The 18346-nt window shown below is 44.4% G+C and overlaps 1 protein-coding gene across 1 annotated transcript in view; it reads left to right on the top strand.

Moving 5' to 3' along the window:
- Positions 1-1220: 1220 nt before the first annotated feature.
- Positions 1221-18346, top strand: part of NCCRP1 (NCCRP1, F-box associated domain containing) — a 32342-nt gene continuing 15216 nt past the window's right edge. The window contains exons 1-2 of the mRNA XM_077480059.1: positions 1221-5098; positions 9562-9636. Of these exons, the coding sequence (XP_077336185.1) occupies positions 1306-5098; positions 9562-9636 (3868 nt within the window). The 5' untranslated portion in view covers positions 1221-1305. The remainder of the gene's footprint in view (positions 5099-9561; positions 9637-18346) is intronic.

The raw sequence follows: 18346 nt of genomic DNA, 5'->3' as shown, positions 1-18346 counted from the left end.
CTGCTGTGATTCTGGACTGTATACTCTGCTATGATTCTGGACTGTATACTCTGCTGTGATTCTGGACTGTATACTCTGCTGTGATTCTGAACTGTATACTCTGCTATGATTCTGGACTGTATACTCTGCTGTGATTCTGAACTGTATACTCTGCTATGATTCTGAACTGTATACTCTGCTATGATTCTGGACTGTATACTCTGCTGTGATTCTGGACTGTATACTCAGCTGTGATTCTGGGGCTGTATACTCAGCTGTAATTCTGGGGCTGTATACTCAGCTGTGAGTCTGGGCTGTATACTCTGTCCTGTAACTCTAGGGCTGTATACTTTATCCTCTGAGTCTGGGGCTGTATATTCTGTCCTGTGATGCTGAGCTGTATACTCCTGACACTATGAGTGGAAGAAAGTGGAATACAGAGGACGGAGTGGGTGGATGCTATAAGGGGTGGGGTTTATAAGTGGGAGGGGTCAAAAAGAAGGGGCAGGTCTGGCGCCCCCCATCCTAAATCCAGCCCCCGCTGCATCCAACAGATATTCTTCCTTTCATCCACAAAATGTTTTAACTGAAAATATACAGTATATGAACAGTTATATGTAATAACACCAGAGATTGTTGATCACAGGAAATATTTGATTGCCTTGAGGGATCAGAAAGGATTTTTTCCCCTATTGGAGCAAATTGGACTATGCTGTATAGGGTTATTTTTGCCTTCTTTTGGATCAGCAGTGGGTATAGGGCTCTATATATGCAAATTTTCTTTTTTTTCTATTAGTTTGAGTAAATGTTTATTTTTTTTTCAGCCCAACTGTACAATTATGTAAAATCGGCACTCATCTGCAGGAAAATGAATTTTAGCTTTAATGCAGGTACTTCTTGCAGCCTTGATTAGTGAAGGAGCCACTAAGCAAATATGCTAAAGTGCAGTTGGTCTGTATTCCTGTGTCACAAAGAAAAATGCCTGTATGATTAGGCTCTGATGGAAGCTGCCATTCTTGACTTGTGCTTAGCTTTGCTGCCCCTGAACTAGTATGCAGCAAATGAGTCAAGGCCTAATCATAGAGGTGTTTGCTTCAAGATGGATTTTCTGTACTAAACTAGGGTACTTGAAAGCACCATCACTTTAATTCCTTGTTGATAAGGAAAGAATAATGATCTGCTTGTACTTTAGAGAGGATGACGCCTCTATGCTGACACGCCCGCAACTCCAGTATTCTGATCCTTACACACCTCCGCACCTGGTTGCTGGGAGGGAGGAACATAAGACTAAAAACACCTAGAAGACGGGAGAGAACAGACAGCGAGATGAGTGACTGTACACAGCAAGGGGAGAGCTCTGACAGCTCAGCTGGAGGCCTGAGTGCAGTGAGACAGCCTGAGGAGGATGTAAAAGGTGGACAGAAGATGGTTGGTGACTCTGATCTAAAAGACGACACTGGAAAGAATGTACGTGCTGATGGAGCTCAAAAAGAAGTCACGCGCAAAAAAAAGGGGATAAAAGAGACAACAAAAGAGAAAAATCCAAGTAAACAGACTAGGAACCAAACAGACAGCAATCCTGTATTAGTAGAAAAAAAGGAGACAGCCAAGAAAGAAGTTAAACAAGCAGAAGGAGACCACAAAGTGCTTCCTGAAGAAGAGAGAACTCAGAAAGATATTTCTAAAAAAGACAAAGTGACAGCAGAGGGACCTGGAACAATTAAAGAGACAGCTAAGAAACATACAGAAACATCTCAAGAAAGGAAAAAAAATCCAGAGACATCTCAGGAACAAGCCAAGCATAGCGAGACAGCTCAGGATCCGGAGACCGCTTACAAACAAGAGAAGCACAAAAACACATGCCAGGGGCTAAATGAGCTCAAAGAGACAGATGAAAAACTCCACAAAGGGGTGTGTTTGGAAAATAAGAACCGCAAAGAGACAGCATGGGAAAAAGAGGATTTTAAAAATACAGCTTATGAACAGGGCAAAACCACAGAGACTTCTCATGGAAAATGGAAACAAACAGAAACTCAGGATCAAGAGAGGGGCGCAGTGAGCCTCCTGGACCAAGTGAAAGACAAAAAGAGCCTTCATGGGCAAGACAAGAAACAAGAAACATCTCAGGAGCAAACAAAACACTCAGGAAACTTTCAGGAGCAAACACAACACAAAGTGACCTTCAAGATCCAGGTGAGACACCCTGAGACCATTCAGGAGCAAGCAAGATACCCAGAAACCTCTGAGAAGCAGGTAAGACACTCAGACACCCTAGCACAACACATAGCGACCTCCGAGAAGCAAATAAAACACTCTGTGACTCCCCAGGAGCCAGCACAACACATAGTGACCTCAGAGAATCAAATAAAACACTCAGAGACTCCTCAGGAGCTAGCACAATACATAGTGACCGCCGAGAAGCAAATAAAACAGTTGGAGACTCCTCAGGAGCTAGCACAACACATAGTGACCACCGAGAAGCAAGTAAAACACTTAGTGACTCCCAAGGAGCTAGCACAACACATAGTGACCTCCGTGAAGCAAATAAAACATTTAGAGACTCCTCAGGAGCTAGCACAACCCATAGTGACCACCGAGAAGCAAATAAAACACTCAGAGACTCCTCAGGAGCTAGCACAACATATAGTGACCTTCGAGAAGAAAATAAAACACTCAGGGACACCTCAGGAGCAAACATATCACACAGAGATACCTCAGGAGCAAGCACAACACATAGTGACATCAGAGAAGCAGGTGAAGTACTTAGAGACCCCTCAGGTGCAATTACAAGACACAGAGACCGTTGAGAAGCAGGTGAGGCACTCCGAGACCCCTCAGGAGAAAGCACAACACATAGTGACTTTGAAGAACCAGGTGAGAAACTCTGAGGCCTCTCAGGTGCAGGAACAAGACATAGAAACCTTTGAGAAGCAAATAAAACACTCAGATACTTTTCATGAGAAACCACAACCCACAAAGACTTCTGAGAATCAGGTGAAACACTCAAATACTTCTCAGGAACAAGCAAAACAAGCACTGACCTCTGAAAAGCAGGTAAAACAATCAGAGACCCCTCAGGAGCAACAACAACAACACACAGATAACATTGGGAAACAAGTAAAACACTCAGGGACCCCTTGGGACCAAGCACAAAACACAGAGACCTCTGAAAAGCAGATAAAACTCTTACAGACCTCTCAGAAGCCAGCATATAATACAGAGAAGCAAATAAAACAAGCAGAGACCCTTCAGGAGCAAGAACAACACACAGAGACCTCTGATAAGCAGGTGAAACACTCAGAGATCCCCCAAGAGCAGGCAAAACACATGATGAGCTCTGAGGAAAAAGTACAACTCTCTGAGATCCCTCAAGTCCAAGGAAAACACATAGTGGCCTCTGAGAAACAGGTACAACTCTCTGAGACCCCTCAAGTGCAAGGAGAACACATAGTGGTCTCTAAAGAGCAGGTACAACACTCTGAGACCCCTCAAGTGCAAGGCAAGTGCATAGTATTCTCTAAAGAGCAAGTGAAACACTCTGAGACCCCTCAAGTGCAAGAAAAACACATTGTGACCTCTGACAAGCAGGTGAAACACTCAAAGACCCCCCAAGAGCAGGCAAAACACATAGTGACCTCTGAAGAGAAAGTACAACTCTCTGAGACACCTCAAGTCCAAGGGAAACACATTGTGGCCCCTGAAAAGCAGCTGAAACACTCTGAAGCCCCACAAGTGCAAGGAGAACACATGGTGGTCTCTAAAGAGCAGGTACAACACTCTGAGACCCCTCAAGTGCAAGGAAAGCATATTGTATCCCCTAAAGAGCAAGTGAAACAATCTGAGACCCCTCAAGTGCAAGAAAAACACATTGTGACCTCTGAGAAGCAGGTGAAACACTCCGAGACCCCTCAAGAGCAAGGAAAGCATATTGTATCCCCTAAAGAGCAAGTGAAACACTCTGAGACCCCTCAAGTGCAAGAAAAACACATTGTGACCTCTGACAAGCAGGTGAAACACTCAAAGACCCCTCAAGAGAAGGCAAAACACATAGTGACCTCTGAAGAGAAAGTAAAACTCACTGAGACACCTCAAGTCCAAGAGAAACACATTGTGGCCCCTGAAAAGCAGCTGAAACACTCTGAAGCTCCACAAGTGCAAGGAGAACACATGGTGGTCTCTAAAGAGCATGTACAACACTCTGAGACCCCTCAAGTGCAAGGAAAGCATATTGTATCACCTAAAGAGCAAGTGAAACAATCTGAGACCCCTCAAGTGCAAGAAAAACACATTGTGACTTCTGAGAAGCAGGTGAAACACTCCGAGACCCCTCAAGAGCAAGGAAGACACATAGTGACCGCTGTGGAGCAGATAGAACTCTCTGCGACCCCTCAAGTGCAAGGGGAACACATAGTGGCCTCCAAAGAGCAGGTACAACACTCTAAAATCCCTCAAGTGCAAGAAAAGAACATAGTGGCCTCTGAAAAGCAGGCCCAACACTTAGAGACCTCTCAAGAGCAAGCACAACCAATAGAGACAGTTGGGAAGCAAGTAAAACACTCAGAGGCCCCTCGGGAGCAAGCATGCCTCACAGAAACATCTGAGATGCAGATGAAAAACTCTGAAACCCCTCAGGAGAAAACACTACACACAGATACCTCTCAGAAGCAGGTGAGAGACTCTGAGACCCCTCAAGAACCAGAAAAAAACAAAGAGACATCTCAAAAGCAGTGTAGACAATCAGGGACATTTGAGGATCAGATTGAAAAAGGCGTTGGAGAAAAGGGTGATCACAAGCAGACCTTGGAGGATAAACAAATTGACATTGCTCATGTGAAGGCAATTCTTGAACTACAGAAACTAGTTAAGCCACCAAAATTCAAAGATAATGTGGGGCCTACGGTCCAAGAACAACAGATGGAAAGCCAGGCCTGTCAGTATACTGTGGATCATGTCCCACTGATAAAGGAACCTGATACTGATGAAGGCTGGCTGGAGCTCTGTGACAAGGAATGGGGTCTCAAGAAGAAGGCAGTGGCCATCCCTGACAACATCAGCTGGAGAGACACCTACAAGAAGAAACCCTTTGGAAGGAACTTTTTGAGAAGCCCAAATCCAGAAGGTATGTTGTGTTTAGCTTACTTGGCATTCCAGGCTATATACAAAGCACAGTCATTTCTTTTTTTAATTTCTGTATACTGTGAACTGGATTAAAAACGGGAGAGAGGGTAAAGGTGGGTACAGACTATAAGAAAATCGGGCGAACGATCATCCGATTTTCCTTGATATTTCACAGCAAGTCAAAAATTCTCGTACAACAAAGGCCTTTTTTTTGTTGTTTATTGTTTCTGATTATTGTTATATTGTTTGCTTATTGTTTCATGCACTGTTTCATATCTGATTTTTCTTGTACGTAAATAGTACACATTAAACGAAAATCATTCGTTCTGTTCACTTATGGTAAACATTTTGGAGTTTGTCCCGTCAGAAATTTTTGTTTGGAAAGTTTGAATCAGATGTTGAAAATTGTGTACACACTTTACGAAAATTGAACGATCATGCCTCGTACAGAATTTTTCTTGCAATTTTCTCACAGTGTGTGCCTAGGTTTAGGCTTGAGGCAATGTATACAGTGAAGCCACCAATTACAGCATTTTAGCTTACAGGGAGGGAAAATTTCAAGTATATACAATATGTTGGGAGGTCTTGATAGGCTGTGCCCGGCTTCAGGAATTTAACACTATATCCCACAATTACAAAGGTGTGAGAATATTCAGCAATAAAGACTAGTATACACAATCAGAAAATCGTAAAACAATTTCAAAGCGATTGTACCATGATTCCGAAATTATCCGAAGGGACAAACACAAATTTTTCTCGTACGATACCAGATCATGTGATTTTCATTTATTCAGCACAGTTTTCGTCTGAAAATACAATACAAACACATTACATCACTTCTGAGGCTTTGCAGTCTTTTTAAATGTGACATTTTTACATGTTTGTTCCTTCTTATTTTTTATGTTTGGTAAGGTGAACTCCAGATATGATCTTAATTATACTTTTATTGGTTTAGTAGAACACTGTGTAAGTATGCATATTGTATACCGGAAGGACTGCTGTAGAAGCTGACAATCCTTGAAGTAGTAGGCGCTACTATAGGGAGTGCTGCAATCTCCCTGGTCCTGTGCCGATTGGCTGCCCCACTTCAACACTAATTATGGGGGAATGCTCACTCACCACCGCCATCAATCGCACAATGCCTTGTATTATGTCAAATTATTACAAGATACTCTCTGGACGAAGTGGAGATCATGAAATTACTACCCTTCCTCTTCTTCTCATCCTATCAGAGAACGCCTTGTAAAAATTTAATACGTGGCATTCTGTAAATGATGTCAGTGCCGAGTGAGTTTTCCTCTGTAGTCAGTGTACAGTGGGGCAATTGCTTGGCACAAGGTCTGGACGATCGCAGTGATCACTGTAGTACCGCTGACTACTACAGTGATTGTCAACTTCCACAGCAGTCCCTTAGGTATGGGATATGTACAGTATATTTACATTGTGCCAAGCTCGACCAATGTAAGTATGCAATTAGGATCATACCTGTGGTTTAACTTTAAGTATAATGATTAGCCTCAGAAGCAGGGTAGATAAGCTGCTTGTACCCAAGTCGATCCATCAATCGGCTTGGGTACAACCAGTCTGCCTGACTTTTTACATGCAATTTCCGCTGACGACTATAGCCGCTAGCAGTAATGCCGCCCGGGAAAGCTGTATGCTGGCAGAACACAATAGCATTGCAGAAGGGATTCCCCAATCAACACCAACTATGTTGATGGAGGAATCAATCGATTTTCTTTCATGCCCCACCATGGTGTCAGGAAAGATAATTAAGTAATCTATGACTTGCCTAACTGCTTAGAAACTTTTGTAATAACATATCCACCATACAGGGAGTGCATTGTTTTCAGTGAGTCAGCCGACTCATAGACTTGCATTGTGAGTAGAAATATAACACAACCACTGTGTAGCCCTGCAAAGTAGGAAGCGGTGCCTGCATATGTAATGAACAAATTTGGCTGCTCCCAAGTACTGTACATGTATTATTTAAAATTAAACATCGAAAACAAAAAAAATTACACATTAATAAGTTTATTTACAATAGCTGAAATTTTGCACATGTGCCTACCTTTTACATATATAAAGTATTTGAAAAGGTTGTGCATTCCTTTTAAAGCATATCTAAATGTCAGAGAAAGTCTCGACTTCCTATCAGCATTTGTGTTCAAATTCAGCGACTCAAAGCATAGAAGCTGGACAACTAGCATTTTTAGAAGGACGGGTCAACAATGGAAGCCTCAATGTAATTATCATGACTGGTTTCCTTTTACTGCTTAAAGAGGAAGTAAACCCTGATGAGTTTACTTCCTCTTTCATTCCTTGCAAAGGCAAAGCATAATGGACTACTATGCATCGCATAGTAGCCCATTATGTGTCACTTACCTGACACAGGATCCAGCGAAGTCGCCGCTGTCCCCTGTAGTCCGCCGCATCCATCTTGTTGGTGGGGTCTCGCAGCTCCGCCGCTGTCATTCGGCTAAGCCGCGATGACGTCACTCCCACGCATGCACACGGGAGCCGACACGTGCGGCAGCTCCGTCGCTGAGAATGCCGCGCTCAGTGTGCCTGCGCGCCGCTGTCTACGGCGCATGCGCCGTAGACAGCGGTGCCCGTCTTCGGGCAAATATCTCCTAAACCCATATAGGTTTAGGAGATATTGCTTGGACCTACAGGTAAGCCTTAATCTAGGCTTACCTGTAGGTCAAAGTGGTTTGTAAGGGTTTACAACCACTTTAAGGACCGTCCCATGTACATATACTGCGGCAGGGTGGCCCTTAAGTGCAAAATCACGTACCTGTACGTGATTTCTTTTTCCAGGTCTGGGGCACGCCTGTGCGCCACCGGAGAACCACTCCAGCTATGATCCGACGATCGTTCAACAAGGCAGACTGCCGTTCTGCCAGAGGGGAAAATGGAGATTATGGGGGTTATTTACTAAAGGCAAATTCTCTTTTCACTACAAGGGCACTTGGAAGTGCAGTCACTGTAGATCCGAGGGGGACATGCAAGGAAAATAATAAACAGCATTTTTGCTTGTACATGATTGGATGATAAAATCCGCAGAGCTTCCCCTGATTTCCGATCTTTCCCTCTTCCACTTCCCCTTACCTTTTGCCTCCAGCAAATCAACCCCACAGTTAGAAAGCACCCCCTAGGGACACATTTAACCCTTTGATTGCCCCTGGATGTTAACCCCGTCCCTGCCAGTGTCGTTAATACAGTGACAGTGCTTTTTTTTTTTTTTTTTTTTTTTAAGCACTGATCACTGTATTGGTGTCACTGGTCCTCAAAAAGTGTCACTTAGGGGGTTATTTACGAAATGTAAATCCATTTTGCACTGCAAGTGCACTTAGAAGTGCAGTCGCTCTAAATCTAAGGGGTAGATCTGCAATGAGTGGAAGTTCTGCTGATTTTATCATCCAATCATGTGCAGGCTAAAATGCTGTTTTTTATTTTTCTGGCATGTCCCCCTCAGAACTACAGCGAATTTACTTCCAAGTGCACTTATTTTTACCAAAAACATATAGCAGAATACATATTGGCCTAAATTGATGAAGAAATTTGATTTTTCAATTTTTTTTTATTGGATACGTTTTATAGCAAAAAATAAAAAAATATATTGTTTTTTTCGTATTGTTTCTACCGCAAAAAATAAAAACTGCAGAGGTGATCAAATACAAGCAAAAGATAGTTTGGAACAAAAAAATAATATACCACCAAAAGAAATCTCTATTTGTGGAAAAAAAAAAGGACATCAATTTTATTTGGGTACAGTGGTGCACGACTGTGCAGTTGTCAGTTAAACTAACGCTGTGCCATATCGCAAAAAATAGCCTGGTCAGGAAGGGGGTAAAACCTTCCGGAGCTCAAGTGGTTAAATATGTAGGCTCCAGGACTGTCACCCTAATCCCTGACTTTCCTACCTAGTGTGTCATTATTCTGGAGCAAGTACTGTAAGTAGGATGGGAATTCATCCTTGTCAGGCTTCTCTGGTTGGAGGCTTCCTCCAGGTGAGTGAGTGCTAGCTAGTAAAGTTAGAATCAGGATGACAGTGCTAGCTAGTGAAGTGAGGATCAGGATGGCAGTGCTAGCTAGTGAAGTGAGGATCAGGATGGCAGTGTTAGCTAGTGAAGTGAGGATCAGCATGACAGTGCTAGCTAGTGAAGTGGGGATCAGGATGGCAGTGCTAGCTAGTGAAGTGAGGATCAGGATGACAGTTCTAGCTAGTGAAGTGAGGATCAGGATGACAGTGTTAGCTAGTGAAGTGAGGATCAGGATGACAGCTTTGAAGTCTGCAGCTTCACAAGTAGTCTATGACACCTTCCATATTTCTGTGAGAAGTTCTTTTCGGTATACTCTCCGCCTCCTCCTCCCGCATCTTTCTCACGCTATGTCTCTTCCATCTGTCACTGTACCAGGCAAGCTTTAACCTGTATGTTCATTCATGTGTTGTTCCATCAGGTTTATCCACCAGCCAGCCTCCTCCACAAGAAGAATTTGATCCACCTCCTGAGAAGAAGCCCCTGGAGACATTAGGTCAGTACTATGATTGGAAGACACAACAAGTTTTACTTCTTCCCAAGTCTCTACCTGATTGTTTGTTCTATGATTGTGCTGCCCACACCCAATGTATCACCGGAGGAACACAAATTGTCAAACTGATTTCCTTTGAATGCATTGGAGTGATGAGTAACATCAGCTTGGTCAAATCAGGATAGGAAAGGGGCATTGCTAGGTTCCTAATAGAACCAGGCCAGCCCTGGGCACTGACATTGAAATGTTGCAAGCCTTCCAGCATACAATGACAGTCGGGGTAATCTATACTTTTTCTTGTTGAATATTAGTTATTAGTTTTGTTCAATTATACAATTTTTTTTTTTTAACATTGTAAAAGAGCTTCTGCAAAGAGATTGAAGGTACTATGAGAAACCTAGGAGTACATTGTAATAAATGTAACTGTACAAACAGGCTTGTTAGCCTATTTAACAAAGACACAATTAAAGCCGGCCATAGGTGGTTTGAATCGAGATTTGAACCATGTATGGGCAGGCTGATTGTACCCAACTTCATTGATCGATCAACTTAGGTACAACCAGTCTGTCCAATTTTCCACGTGATTATTGCGTGAGGCTATAGCGGCTGACCAGTGGTGGCCAGTGGAATTTTTTTTTTTTTTGGGGGATGGGGGGCGGCAAACAGTATCCCCCCCAGTTGGTTGGTAGCACTTACCCCATCAGCGGCGGCTTCTCCTGCTCGGCGGTGGCGGCCACCCGTTCTCCTGCTCCCCACGGGTCATCAGCAGCAGCTTCCGTATCCTCCCTCCTCGGTGGCCAATTGGGAGTCTTCTCTTTTCGGCCAATCGTAAAAAAGGTCTCACACCCACTTCTCATTGGCCAGATTGAGGATTAGTGTTTCAACAGCGAAACACACCTGGGTGGAATTGTAGCCCATTCTTTGCAACCCGAGCCCAACCTATTTTGAAGCTTATTAAAGCCTCTGGTGTCCTAAAAGGGGCTGGACGCATGAATAGGGGGTGGCCATGGATAGATTCATGCTATGCGTGAATCTATCCATTGCATATAGGGGGTGGCGTGGAGAGAGGGGGGTGTCGGGTGCCCCTAATGGACGGGCCCCCCTGCCTCTGACAATATTCACTGTGTGTTCTCCCAGCCAGGACAACTCCCAGCATCCCCTTCACAGGGAGAACACAATAGCTTCTTGGGAGGGATTCCCCCATCAACACAGAACCCATGGTTGCAGGAAAGAAAATCACTTCATCTAAGGTTGGCTTATGGAGTTTCAGAAAATGCTAAAATGTTAGCAGTCAGTGGTGGCACCAATTACACGTGGCCTAAGATAAGGGCAAAGCACACGTAAGGGGATGAAACAGACTATCCAATGACAACTGAGAGATTGAAGGGGAGTAACGAGAGATAGAGTAAGAAAAAAAGGGGGGGGGGAAGAAGGACACTCTGAAATGGAGTGCAAGGTCCTCATCTATGTCAGATCAATGAATCAAAGTTCGAGGAGACGACAAAAAATTTAATGAAATTTCCCTGGTAGGCAATGGAAAATTTAGAGGTCCCAAACCCACTTCAATTTCATCATAGTGCCATGTAATTTAGCCATGAATTCTTGATTCTTATTAACCAGGGCCCATAGCATAAGGGCTTTAACTTCATCAATAGAGTTTGTGCCAAAACACAGATCATTAAAGTATGCTTTTTCTGGTGATCTCTACTGGTTTAAAGTGTTACTAAACCCACAACAGTAAAATCAGTCTGTACATGCATGTAAAGCATGCTTGGTATTCTCACTGTGGAACCTAAGGGGTTAATCCTCTGCATTGTGTAAAAAGGCTGTTTGATTATGTCTCCTCTGATCCTCCCCTTCTTCCACTGTCCCCAATCCATCTCCTAATATAACAGAGCCTTGGGGGCAAGCTGCACATGCTCAGTTTTGTGTGTTTTGCTAGAGGGTTTTTCTTTTTCTTGTGAGAGAGCATGTTATCAGCACAGGGCCAATCAGCACTGTCCAGACAGAGGGTCAGAGGTCCTGCAGACAGTCAGAGGAGAATTAAAACTCCTCCTACAAGCTTTAACCAGACACAGATAGAAGTCATAAGACTGCTCTAACTGCTGATGAAAAAAGTTATTTGGTAGTTTATATTTACTAAAACTATTGTATTTCCATGTTTTGTGTACTGTGGGAGATGAGATATAGTGAATACAGGGTCCTGGATTTAATAACGCTTTAAGTTAAAACGGAGTTCCACCCATAAATGGAACTACCGCTGATCGGATTCCTCCCCCCTTCCGGTGCCATATTTGGCACCTTTCAGGGGGGAGCGGGGAGCAGATACCTGTCAAATCCAGGTATCTGCCCCCACTTCCTGGAAAGATCGCCGCACATTCTGCGGCAAACTACGTAATATCCAGCCCTTCTCCCCCCACTCCCCCCGCTGCTATCTGGGAGACACACATAGGCCCCAGAAAACAGCAGGGACCACTCAGAAAGCACAGCGCATTGCGCAGTAGGAAACAGGCTGTGAAGCCATAAAGCTTTAATTCCTGTTCACCTTAGTAATGATTCCGGGGCCTGTACCTGGAGCCGAGGGATGGGTCGGCTTCGGGTGTCGACATCGTAGGGTCCCAGGACAGGTAAGTGTCAGCTACAGTATGTGTAGCTGCTGACTTTTAATATTTTTTTGCTCAGGCGGAACTCTGCTTTAAGAATGGCTTCTTGTGGTAGCATGGGTATTGATTTTTGCAAGAGAGTATACAAAATGGCATCAACTTGAGGCTGGGTTCACACCGTTGCGGGTGAGAGATCCGGATGTGATTCGCACCGCACTGCAGTGCAAATCACATCCGATCTGTCTGTGCGATGCGAGTTCAGCCATACAGATAGTATGGCTGAATTCGCATCGCACCCGCCGCAAACTCGCACAGGACCCTTTTTTTGGTCCGCAGCAGAATCGGATCGCATGGGTGTTCACACCATGCGATCCGATTCCTGTCCGAGTTTGCAGATCGCACTGCGATGTGCGGACTGGTCTGGGGGTGTCATTAAGATTTCATTGACACTCCCAGCAGTCCGCATAGGGCAGTGTGAACTGCCGGCGGGAGGCATGCGATGCGGGAAAACCCTGCGGATTTGCGGCGTTCCCGCATCGCTATGGTGTGAACCCAGCCTGAATCCAGAATGCATGTGCCATCATGCACGACCACTAAATATGAAAATATGACCCCAGGTCTGGCAGCTGTGAATCTATCATTTTATCCCTCATATCTTTTCCCTGCTTTCATAATTTCCTCCAGATTATATTCCCTTTCCTATTGCACTTTCCTGACATTAGTTCTTTGGGGCTTTGCTGATGGGATGCCAAACCAAAAAACCCAGACCCACAAAAGGCCCTTCAAACGTCCCATGCAGTTATACGGTTTCCACCACATGGCATCTTGTGCAACCTAGCATAGAAGTACCTGTAAGCTAATACGTAGGATTGTCTTTCATTGATATCAGTACAGGTATAAACACTGCCTTAAAAATCCAAAGAAAAAATCTCCTACAATGGCTTCCACCCCAACAAATAGCCACTAAAGAGACATCATAGAGAGCCAGGCCACCAGGTAACACTGTCTATGTCTTGACCCAGAATACATACACATTTCAGAATACTAGCTTTCCATAAGAAAGCTTAAATAAAGCCTTGAAAACTCAACTCAAAGAAAAAAATTGGATGAAGGTGGGGCCAATCTAATCTATTTCACAAAAAAAAAGAATTGATCACAGCTGTAGTTTTAATAATATGTCACTATGATTAAAAGGAAATGCATCATTGGTTAAAAGCCATACAAATCTATGAAGCTGAGCAAAGGTTTATGTTTTTGTCTAGCAGACAATTCTTGGGGCGACAGCAACAATTACAAAGATAATACCAGAGACACCAAACTGTGGTCATGTAGACGCGTTTCACACATACATATTGTGCTTAATCATTACATTGGTAATGATTAAGCACAAGATGTACGTGTGAAACGCGTCTACGTGACCACAGTTTGGTGTCTTTGGTGTTATCTTTGTGAAGCAAAATAAAAGGCAATCATAAGTTCTGGATGTGCAGCCATTTCTTTCTTCTTTCCAAGTTTCCCGCGGAGGCAGGCCAGGGCTAGCACTCTGCACGATACTTCAATCAGCCTTATCTTTATACATCTGGAGCAGCGGTTCTTTTTCTTGTATACTGCAAAGGAGCAACGTGGGATAGGGGTAACGTTGCCACCTATTCGGGATTCATCCAGGTTTTGAATTGTGTCCAGGTTTCACATTATTCAGACTGGACTGTTGCCTGGCTCCACATGTAACTGAGTACCACCTCCTTCCTACCCCTCTGTGTCTGCCCACCCACACTCCAATCCCCAGCTTGCTGTGTCTCAGAAAAGGGATGCATGGGCAGGAAATTTGAAGCCCAGCAGCTGGCAAATACATGGTGGATGGATGGTGCCAATGCCCGAGCCTCCATCCTCGGGTGAGGGAGCTCACCATCCACTGTCTGCGACTGAAGTCTCCTTCCTCCTCTTTACTGCCTCTAAGCAAGAGAGAACACCAAGGCAAGGAAGACTCAGATGTAAGGGCTGCGCTGTGTACTCTGATGTAAGGGGGACTTTGGAAACCCTTACATAAGGGGGGATTTGGTGAGCAGAAACCCCATCATAGTTACCTTTTATACCAGAGTCCACAGTGTTCCTCCTTAAAAAAAAAAAAGAAAAAAGATGTGGGCTGCTAAAGTGTTTGGGTTTGGCTTGAAGAAAAGGTAGCAACCCTAGATAGGGGCTATCTAAATCTTTCTTGGTCCTTTAGTACCTCTCTATACATTCACAATCACTCACTCCCAAGTTTTATGAAGTAGTAAAAGGAGGTTTTGAATCCCTTATAACTGGAAGCATGTGCTCACTGCCCTCCTCCAAGTAAATCAATAGGGATTATGGAGAGCACAGGAATCATAGGGCAAACTTGCCCCTCGCTACAATTTCCATCAGCAAACAAATTGTATATATTGGAACTGCCATTTAAAAAAAAACATAAGCATTAATATTCTAATTTCTGCTCAAAAGAAAGGACAGAATGCATACCTCCCAACATTTTGAGATGGGAATGAGGGACACCTACTAGCAAACGTATGCAGGCATAGGACATGCCCCCTGCCACACCCCCTTAAATGAGAATTAACCCAAAAAAAGGTTAATTAAATCCACAAGTGCTTTTTTTTTACCACCACTATTCCTTTATATTGGCTTTTAAAATGTACAAATGCAGCAATTTAGAAATTGGATGAAAGGTTTAGCACTGAGAAACACTTTTTGAAAGATAAAAAGTGCATTTTATATACAACTATATAGATCAGACCAAAATGAGGGACAAATGAGGACAGAGGGACATTGCTTCAAATCAGGGACAGTCCCCCAAAATCAGGGACAGTTGGGAGGTATGCAGGAAGTGTCTAATACTAAACATTTAGCATTATATTGTATTACTGCGTTATTATTATTATTATTATTATTATACAGGATTTATATAGTGCCAACAGTTTACGCAGTGCTTTACAATATAAAAAGGAAACAATACGGTTATAATACAATAAAATACAAGAGGATTAACAGGGCCCTGCTCAGAAGAGCTTACAATCTAATAGGATGGGACAGGTGGTACAAAAGGTTGTAACTTTGGAGAATGAGCTGATGGAAGTAGTAGAACATTAGTTGGAGTTTTCAGGGATCGCCTGAAGGTTGCAAGAGTAGGAGCTAGCCGGACCGGTGGAGGTAGCGAGTTCCAGAGGATGGGAGATGCTCTGGGGAAAATGGTAACTATTATAAAAGGTAATTAAAAATATCTATTCGCCAAGACATTATACCTAAAAGCATAGAAAACTTGCCTCATAATTCCCATGCTACCGTTCATTTTATCCTCCCTATCAGTATGTTCGCTCTCAATCCACCGAGAGGTTGGAGAATCTGAACTCCTGAAGGTGCTGTAGTGAACTGCTTGCTGTTGAAATGACCCCTTTAGAGGGAAAAACATCTTTTTTTTTTTAAACTACGAAAGAAAGAAAGAAATTAAAACAAAAATGAAATCAGTAGATATTACACCCAGGTGTCGGAATTGTTTTGGGTGGACAGGATGGAGAACGTTTTTAATAATTTACTCATTTTGACTTTGGACAAGTTTGACTACAAATAGTTTGGTTAAGAAGGATGTGATTTACTCCATGCATACTGTACATGGCAAAAATGTAATCATGTTTTAAAGCTGGAAAAAAATATCCTTACAATGGGGGCCGGGGCTTCCACACTCTAAGCCCTTGAACACACGGTCGGATATTCCGACGGAAAATGTCCGATCGGACCGTGTTGTCATATAATCCGACCGTGTGTGGGCTCCATCCGACTGTTTCCGTCGGAATATCCGACCGACAATGTTTTAGAGCTGGGTTATAAAATTTTGCAACAACATGGTCCGATGGGACTTTGTCCGATCGTTTGTAGAGAATTCCGATCGGACAAAGTGCCACGCATGCTCAGATCAAATTCCTAGACCAAAGCTATTGGCTACTAGCCTGAACGTAGTCCCGTCGTAAGGAAATAATGTCATCACGTTCTGAACGATCAGATTTTCCGACAACTTTGTTCCGACCATGTGTGTGCAACACAAGTTTTGGACAAAATCTGTCAGACTAAATCCGACGGATTTTGTTGTCGGAATGTCCGACCGCGTGTACAAGGGCTAAGGGTTATATACTCTTTAAATCTAGTGGGTAGAGGACAGGGTAAGGAGTAATACTTTCTCCATCCATATGACCAGTCCAGCGCTGCTGCCTCTCTAAGGTGCTCTCAGCCGTGGTCACATGCCCACCTCCTCCACATACTGTACAATGCAGGTTATTAGCCTTACCTTCTTCTGTTCTGAAGATATTTCTGTGGATCTAGTGAACTTCTTCTAAAGCTACCTGTATTATAAACCCCTAATCAGTCTCCATAATAGAAAATAGTGCAGCCGAAGCATCCCTACCTAATGGACAGGTTTATCAACTTTCTATTGCAATAAATAGACTGTGCAAGACCTATGTATGGGAGGTGCAGGGCCCATCTGGGATGACTTTAAGGGAGGACGAGCAGCAGGGTCATCTTTTACACAGGGCAAAAGGGGCAGCTGCTCTGGGCCCAGTCATTGTTGTAGGGCCCAAAGCAGCTGCTTCTTCAACCCACACTGTCTGCAAATCATTGATAAGTGGATTCAGAAATCAAAATGTTTGCCCAGGGTCCAATCAATATTAAAGAAGGCCCTACCGAGCAGGTCATACATTGACGATCACAGTGAAGTGGGGTCATTGCCAGTAAAGGGTAAGCATTTTATTTATTTATTTCAGGTACTTATACAGCGTTGTCAATTTACGCAGCGCTTTACATGTACATTGTACATTCATTGGTCACATGGGTTGGTCACATGGGTTGATGTCACATGGGGACTATGACATCGTAAGGGGACGGGGTCACCATGTGACACCAACCCATGTGACATAAAGCCATGTGACACCGCCCCTTGTCCCTATATAAGTGGCCGCGCAGCGCGTCCCTGGCATTGTGGCCGGAGAGAGCGTTGAGTCAACATCTCCAGGAGAAGAAGGAGAAGAAGAAGAAGAAGAACGGAAGGCGGCAGCGGCGACAGAAGACCGGGCCACCGCCTGTAAAAGAGCTATAAGAAGGCGCGGTGGCCCGGCAGAAGAACCGAAGAGGGGGACAAGACCCCCGAAGTCGGGAGAAGAGGCCGGCGGCGAGGAAGAAAGCCGGACTCCTCCGCTAGCAAAAGAGCTACAAGAAGATAGCGGAGGAGTCCGGCGAGAAGACCCCCAAAGACGGAAGACCCCCGGAGCTGTGCAATAAAGTATTTTATCTCGTGTGTTGTGTTTTTTTTTGTACTTTATTTTACAGGTGAATGGGTAGGGGTACATTGTACTCCATACTCATTCACATAGGGTGGGGGGCTGGTATCCGGGGGCCCCCTTATTAAAGGGCCTTGTCCTCATCAACATGGGGACAAGGTGCTTTGGGGTGGGGGGGCCGCGCGGCCCCCCCCCTTCCCCAAGGCACCCCCCATGTTGAGGGCACGCGGCCTGGTACGGCTAAGGAGGGGGGGGCGCTCGCTCGCCCCCCTTTCCTGGCCAGCCGGGTAGCGTGCTCAGACAAGGGTCTGTTGTGGACTTGGGGGGGACCCCCACCCCGATTTTTTTCGGCGTTGGGGGTTCCCCTTTAAGTCCATACCAGGCGGGGGGGCCAGCGACGTCTCCTTCGCGGGCCCCGCCTACCTGGAGACGCGCTCGAAATGAGCGGATTTTCCTCCGCGTGTGTGGGCGAGTCCGTTCATTTCAAAAGTACGGCGGACTTAGTACGGCGGACTTAGTACGCCGTATTAGTCCGCTGAAAAAGTGCCGTGTGTGGGCAAGTAGCCCGTTCGAAAATTCCGACGGACAGTTTGGCGGACGTCCGCCAGACTAAGTACGTCGGACAGACGGCTACGTGTGTACGTGGCTTTACTCACATTCATACACATACTAGGGCCAATTTTGATAGGATCCAATTAACTTACCAGAATGTCTTTGGAGTATGAGAGGCAACCGGAATACCCAGAGGAAACCCACGCAGGCACAGAGAGAATATGCAAACTCATACACACCTGCTTCTCTTTTGTAATT

This window comes from Lithobates pipiens, unplaced genomic scaffold, assembly GCF_037356315.1.
Source record: "Lithobates pipiens isolate NorthernLeopardFrog02 unplaced genomic scaffold, aLitPip1_a1.2 Scaffold_1, whole genome shotgun sequence".
Taxonomy (NCBI): Eukaryota; Metazoa; Chordata; class Amphibia; order Anura; family Ranidae; genus Lithobates; species Lithobates pipiens.
Note: the sequence above shows the minus strand (reverse complement) of the source record. Positions and strands in the feature narration are given on the sequence as shown.